We start from the raw sequence: 8,138 nt of genomic DNA, 5'->3' as shown, positions 1-8,138 counted from the left end.
AAAACTTAATAGTGAAGCTTCTTGCAGGATTTGCCAAGAGAGTAGCACTACTGTCACATGTTTGTTTCTAAAAACATCAAAAGTTTTAGCCTCCCAATTTAATTGATCATCTGAATTCATATTCATTTAATTTAATTTTGGATTAAATTAACTATTTTGTGACTTTGTCATCTGAGATGGAATAAATATGTAAGGATTTTGGATTCATTTAATTTATGTATTTTTAGGTTAATAAGTCTTAACATCAGAATTGAAATAAGTGCTATTTTTTTATACCAAAACATGAAATAGAATTCCAATTCTCTAAAGAATTATATTTCAAGTATTAATGAATGTAAAACACATTACTTTAAAGAAGCGTATAAAATAAAAAAATATTAATTTATGTTACAAACATCTAAAAAATAAAAATAACATTAATATATATAAACATATAAATAGAATACAAAAAATAAAAAAATATTTTTTATAAACAAATTAATTATACAAAATAAAATATAATTAATAAGACATAATATTTATATGATATAGTTGTTGAAATAATAAATAGAAATTACATTACTTCATCATAAAATTATGAATATTTTAAATTAAGATACATATATAAAAAAATTATAAAAATTTTTATCACATATAAATTTTAATCGAATATATTATCACATTAATAAATTGAATACAAAAATACTCTTAATCATGTATACAATTTAATCGATTGTGTTTACCATGCCAATTTATTGAATAAGAAAAAATTTATATTTTATAGTGTAATTTTTTTACTGAAAATAGAAAAATTCGAACCCGTGATCTTTTAATTGAATACGAGAAAATTATGTCACACAATAACTCATTGGCATATTTTATAGTACAATTCAATTGATTGAATTATCAAAAAACATGATTTTCAGTATTTTTTAGTATTTACAGATATAATATATAAAAAAGATTCGTTAATTTTTATTGTCAAAATATTTATAAAAATTATTATTGATAAAAAATTTATTTCGTTGTTATTTTTAATTTTTATTATTAATAAAAATAATAGATGAATAATTTTTATTACAGAATTCCTGGAAAATATATATATATGAATCCGACGCTAAATACGCTCATGGTATCCTAACATGAGATCCATGATTCGCTTCACCGGGTCATGGTCCAGGTCAATTCATATTTTTTTTTTAATTTTCTTTTGAAGTTACGTCCTTATTTGGGTATCACTCAATTAGCAGAATTTTTTTTTACTAAAAACTATATTTTTTAGTATATTTAATAAATTTTTAATAATAAAAATAAAAATAATAAAAAATAAATAAAAGATGTTAATGTCTATGATTAGAGTTTAGAATTTTCAAAAAAAAAATATATATAATATGAATATTTTAGCTTTTTTATAATAGAGATATTATAGTCGTTTTTTATAAAAAAATATTAATTTATATCGATTCAAAATTTAATTTATTAATTTTTCGGTTAAATTGATTTATCCAGTCTAATTTCAATAAAATAATACAATTTAATTGATTATATGTGTTAAATTTTAATTTTTAAAAAAATATCTTTAAAAAAAATATTTTTGACATTTCTATCTAAGTAGTTTTCTTATTATTATTATTATTAGGCCTTGGTGGAAAAAGAGAGAGTTGGACGGTGATACCTTAACTCTTTTTTGTTATTAGGCCTTATTATTATTGTTTTAGTTTATTATTTCATAGACCAATTCTTATTTATCGGATAATATTCACAAAAAACCGCAAAACTGCCAACACTTTTTAAAAAGTGGCCGTAACACACCAATAAAGCCCAACAAATAAACTATCATCATTAAAAGCAACTAAGCAAGTTAATCCGTGTAAAAAAACAAGTTAATCCAACGTAATTAACATTCATGGTGTTGACAATTGGACATAATTATACACACTGCTTAGAGACAGAGCCTGTCTATGAGTGGGGTAGCAACGCCAGAAAAAATTTTCCCTTCATCACAGTAGCATGACCTGGTACGTGCTCAACTAGTCAAATATAAAATGTATTTTCCACTGTTGTTCCTAATTCTATTTCTACTTTTGATTTTGGAGAAATGCTTTGGCTCAAATCTTAGTAAGATAGCCTTTTAGTTTTTCCTAAGCCTTTTCCTTTTTTTTACCACATGTAATTTAAAGGTTAATAGTTAAATTTGTTTTTGAAAGATCATTTATTTTTTAAAGGTTTAATTATTCTGTTGGTCTTTATAATTTTGTAAAATTTTCAATTAGGTCCCTATACTTTTTTTTTTAATTGGATTCCTGCATTAATTTTTTTTTTCAATTAAGTCCCTCTTAGTAGTAATTGGCTTAATTTTATAGCGACCCAACTAAAAAAAAGAATTAGTATAGGAACGTAAATAAAAAGAAAAAAAATATAGGGATCCAATTAAAAAAAATTTGGTGCAAGGACTCAATTAAAAGAAAAAAAAGTATAGGGACCTAATTGAAAGTTTTGTGAAACTATAGGGACCAACAGAATAATTAAACATTTTTTAAATTAGTCTTTAAATAAATTTTTTAGTTATATTAGTCTTTGAAAGATAAAATATAAGTCAAATTGATCCTTCTGTTAGTTAGGTTCACGTTAAATGTCACGTGTCATGATGACATGGTAGGTTAATGCAATGTATCACTTGACATATAAAAAAAGTTATTTATAATCAAAATTATTCTTAAAAGTCCAGATATAGGCCACTTTCATTCCTAAAATTTTAAAAACTAATCAAATTAGTCATTTTATAATTTTTTTATTTTTTCATAATATTAAATTTAATTTTTTTATGGTACTAATTTTAATATTATTTTTTAGATCTTAATAAACAAAATTCTCTTTATATAAAATAATAAAAATAATTAAATTATTGTAAAGCTATTTTGTCATTTGTATGTTAAAATTTTATATTTTTAAATTACAATTTTTTAATAGTAAAAATTTAATATTTTAAATCTCATTAAATAATATAGTAATTTTTTAAAAATTTAAATTTTTTAAAGTTTTTAAAATTATAATTTTTATTATTGTTTAATTTATTGTTCTGCATATAAAACTAATTAATAATACATAAAAATATAAATTTCTTTATTTAAACAAAAAAATATCAAATGAAATATTAAAGAGAGTTATCTAAGCCTAAATCTAACACTAATTAAATAAGATAAGATAATCCAAAAAAACCAGAAAAATAAGATAAGACAAAAAATAGGATAATCCTGCGAATATGTTAAATAAATAAAGATTAAAATTTACTATTTATATTTATAATTTATTTTTATTTGATGAGAATGTATGTGGTATGTTTATAAAATTCTTTAAATCCAAAAAAATAGCGGATGAAAAATTTATGTATGTATTTGACCTATTTAATAATTCACACATACATTGGATTACAAAATTTATAAGTATTGACACAATTAAAGAGGAGAGGAAATTTTTGCTTTCGTAAAAAAAAATGTATTAATAATTTTTTTAAATAAATACAAATAATAAAAAAAGTAAAGTATATTTTTTGTCCTTAAAATTTAATTAAAATTTTAAAAATACTGTTAAATTTTATTTTGTTTCAATTTTGTCTCAAAAGTTTTTTATTTGCATTAAATATACTCCTGACAGTTAATTTTTCAAAAAATTTAAGACCAATTCAACAACAATTTTATAAGAACAATCTTCAATTCAAGCAAATCAAGCATAATTTTCATGCATTATTGTTAGATTAGTCTTAAATTTCTTGAAAATTTAACCGTAGATGATATATTTAATACAAATCAAAAATTTTTTAGACAAAATTGAAACAAAATAAAACTTAGGGGATATTTTTAAAATTTTGACCAAACTATAGGAATAAAAAATATACTTTATCCTAATAAAAATTTAGAATTACTTCAAAAAATTAAGTGATTTTTAAGAAAAATTTTAAATCAATGAATCACAAGAGATTGTAGAAAATTTGGTCATGACGATAGATCAATAATCATGAACAAAAATAAATCTAAAAAAAATTTATGATATAATTAAAAGATAATTAAGTATAACTGTATTTATTTTGGACATAAATATTGTAGAATACAATAATAGCATTTAATTTATATAGCTACACTTTCAAAACTACGTTTTATTAAACAATAAGACCTTGTCTTTCCTTGATGGAAAAGATAATTAGCTATTTGGGCATTGAAAATTGACACTAGACAAACACACATATTCTCATTGTTTTAGCGTACATGTAGTTTTACAAACTCTATTAGAGAGTAATATAGGAACAAAACATGTATAGTTGCAGCAGTAGGAGCTGACACAAATACAGAATTTTCCATCCGCTACAGCTCGAAATGGATTCTTATAATCGCACTACTAAGCACCATCAACTTCCGGGTTGTTCACCCGTTCACATTCATCAATCCAGTCACTGTATCTGCATTGTTCAATCAAGTAGTTGTGTTTGTAAGACAAAGCGAAGAAAGAATGGGAAAGGGAGAGGTTTTCTATAGAAATATTTAACTTACATGTCTATTGGTTCAGATAAAGCTGCAAAAGACAACAAACATTCCAGGATCATCAGCAGATTTAAAAAACAAACTTGAATATGAGTTCAGACGATCGTTTTCAGAAACAAACCTGTGACAGTAGTGCTAAAGCTCTCTTGGCAAATCCTGCAAGAAGCTTCCCCTATCAAGTTCTTCATATCACTGTTCAAAAGAATCCCAACCATTAATCCTCCAAGGAAATACAAATTAAGCATGGAATCCCCTACAAACGCTAAACGAAATAGCTTACATTCGGCATTCGACACTGGCGCCGTGATTGCAGAAAGGGCAGTTGAAGACAGTGTCAAGCTTATCCATCCGCTTCTTTGGAGCTGGCTTTGCTGATGATTTCCTCTTTCCCATTCCTCAAATCCTAATTTTTACATAAATGTTTGAGCACACAAAATCAAAGCTAGAACTTCAATCAATCTCTCAAAAACTTAAAATTTTTTTACGATATTATTCAAACTATCTAACCACCAAAATTCAAGATTTTTTTGTTTCCCCTCCAAAAAACACATTATTAAACCAAAACGGTTGAAAATTGAAACTTGTTAATTCAATGAACCCTAGAATGCATATAATGAATCAATGATCGGAATCTACAAGTACAAGCAATGGAAAGGCCAATAGAGAAGCAAGAACTAAAGATGAATCCAAATCCCAGCCTTTTCCCCATTCGTTTTGGCGAATTGTGTGGATCATAACAGCGGCAATGTAAACAAGATGAAAGGAAAACGTAAGCGATAAGGGAATAGAAAGCATACAGAAGTGGAAGACTCCAAGATCAAGAATGTGAATCGAAATGACTGGCTTCAACACTTTCTTTTCGTCTTTTCGAAGGCTATCTTGCCTCTTTCCGAGAAAGAATGAATGACACTAATCAGAAGTGAATCCCACTTATATGCTTTCGTGCTTTAGCTTAACAAGCGCAGGCGATGAAAGAAAGAGAGAGTGGATGTGAAATGTGATTTGAGAAATTGAATGAAATAAAATTTAGTTTAGATCATTTATAGTATTTGAAATGTATATTGAGGGTCATATCTTGTAATTTACACAAATATCTTTTAATTTTATTAGAATTTTATAATATTATAATCTAATATTAAATCTACGTGATAAAGATAAACATATGAATTTAAAACATAAAAAGATTAAAATGGAGGAGAATCATCATCATCACATATTTTATCATTAGATAAAAAAGTATATTAATAATTAAGAATTTCGTTAGTTTATTTAATATTTATTTTATAATTAATATGTTAAATAAATCTTTATTTCTTAATTCTGTAGTTTGTGCCTGTAAAATTGTACTGCATATAAAATTAATTAATAATACATAAAATGTAACTTTTTTTATTTAAACAAAAAATATCAAATAAAATATTTCATCTAAACTTAAATTTCACGCTATTTAAATAAGATAAGATAGTCTAACAAAAAAAATTAAAAAAATAAGACAAGACAAAAATTAGAATAATTATGTAAATATATTAAATAAATAAAGATTATAATTTAATATTTATATTTATAATTTATTTTTATTTGATGAGTACGTATGTTTATAAAATTTTTTAAATCCAAAAAAATATTGGATGAAAAATTTATATATGTACTTGACATATTTAATAATTCACATTTTATTACAAAATTTATAAGTACTCACACAAAATTAAAAAAGAAGAGAGAAAATTTTTTCTTTCGAAAAAAATAATTTATTAATAAACTTTTTTAAACTAAATACAAAAAATAAAAATTAAGAATTGCTTCAAAAAATTAAGTACTTTTTTAAAGAATTTTAAATCAATAAACATTTTAAAAATTATTTAAAAAATTTATAAATTATTTTACATCATTTTATTGATAACGAATAAAAAAATATAATAAGACAAAATAATTAATAAAAAAATAACTAATTAAAAATCTTTATCATGCTTTATATATTATGATATCATCTATAACAATATATAATAGCAATACATAAATTTGGTGTCTAAGATTTCTTTACACTGTTACCCTTTCTAATTAACTTCTTCACTTAAGGTCAGTTATTCATCTCTAAAAAACTCCAATTATTCTACTTGGCCACCTTGACGTAACTTTCACCTGTTATCTTTCACCTTTTACTGATTTTTCTCTTCTCATTTCATCGCTTATTTTTTTTTTATGGGAAAAGGGGGCATAAGGCCCAAGAAAAATAAAGGAAAACTTAAACACTCATCACTCTAGCAAATTCCATGCCCCTTCTAAATGCATCCAGCGTATGAGTAATGAAAGGGGGTGGAGCAACAAATTGATGAAGACCCACCGGTAGGTTATGGGCGTGTTTAGCAAGCTCGTCTGCACTAAAATTAGCTTCTCTCAGAATATGAACAATTTCAAACTCTCCTGCCTTGGTTTGAAGCTCATTGATGGCACGGATGAGGGTCGTGCTTCCATGGAGGGAGGTTGAGCTATTCTGAATCAACCTAATTGCGCAGGTAGAGTCAGATTCTACCTTAATCTTGTTAAATCCCATATCAATTGCAATCTTAAGGCCCATATAAATTGCCCACAATTCTGCTTCTGTAATGGTAACCTTGCCAATGTTCATCATAAAACCAGCTAACACCAGACCATTGGAATTCCTAATAATTCCACCGCAAGCCCCTGAACTAGAAGCTTGGAGGATTGATCCATCAACATTAACTTTACTGCAACCATTTTCCGGAGGTTTCCACCCAACCAAAACCGACGCCGTTGTTCTCAGAGTCATTCTACTTATCTCAGTAAGTTCTAGAACTTCATCATAATTCCTAGCTACTCCTTTGATTTCGGGAATGACTTGTTGGTATGGGTTGTTTTCCTGTTGAAAAATTAAAGCGTTTCTCTTTCTCCAGATGACATTACATGCGGTGAGGAAGAAGGTGGGCCATGAAGTCCCACTGTCAGTGCGAGAGACCTTATTCAGATTATCCGTAAGCCATTCATGAAGAGGCTGGCTAAAGAACGGGTCACGTGGGTCTCTGTTTGAGCTGCTAAACCAAATACTTCGGGCAAAAGGACAATCCCTCAGAACATGGAGCAGACTCTCATCTTGATCTGGGCATCTGGGACAGCACCCATTATCAGTAAGTCCTCGATTCCTTCTCTTGGCATTAGTTAATAGAGCGTTGTGGCTTAATAACCAAGAAAAGGTCTTTAGTCTCTGAGGCACTCTTGCTTTCCAACATAATCTGTAAATCTCATCAGGATTTATGTCTTCCACATAATAAGCCTTATAAGCTAAATTAATAGAAAAACTTCCATGTGGTTCCGGTAGCCAACTGATAGAGTCTCGACCTAGGGAGTGGTTTGGAGCTTTCAGAGTACGTATCATGTCAACAACCTCATTTGGGAGGGCATGAGATAATTTTTCCAAATCCCAGCAGCCATCATCCGTAGCATAGGCCTCTAGAGTTTCGTTATCCCTATCATCGCTAATTTGATTGGGCAATAGCTCGCTAAGATTTTCAATACCAGGGATCCAGTGGCTTTTCCAGATCTTGATGCTCTTACCATCGCCAATACGCCAAACAAGATTGCGTTGAAAGTCGTCCCAAACTTTAGCAA

At 26.8% G+C, this 8,138-nt stretch overlaps 1 protein-coding gene across 1 annotated transcript; it reads right to left on the bottom strand.

The window, feature by feature from the left end:
* Positions 1-4,076: 4,076 nt before the first annotated feature.
* LOC130956304 (transcription elongation factor 1 homolog) lies at positions 4,077-5,533 on the bottom strand. Its single transcript, XM_057883344.1, has 5 exons — positions 5,312-5,533; positions 4,795-4,917; positions 4,636-4,706; positions 4,524-4,545; positions 4,077-4,432 (listed from the first exon to the last, which is right to left on the bottom strand). Exons 2-5 carry the CDS (start codon positions 4,905-4,907, stop codon positions 4,372-4,374), a joined length of 267 nt encoding a protein of 88 aa, XP_057739327.1. The 5' UTR covers positions 4,908-4,917; positions 5,312-5,533; the 3' UTR covers positions 4,077-4,371.
* Between the last annotated feature and the right edge of the window lie 2,605 nt (positions 5,534-8,138).

This window comes from Arachis stenosperma, chromosome 10 (assembly GCF_014773155.1).
Source record: "Arachis stenosperma cultivar V10309 chromosome 10, arast.V10309.gnm1.PFL2, whole genome shotgun sequence".
Lineage (NCBI taxonomy): Eukaryota > Viridiplantae > Streptophyta > Magnoliopsida > Fabales > Fabaceae > Arachis > Arachis stenosperma.
This window is presented reverse-complemented; position numbering and strand designations above follow the sequence as displayed.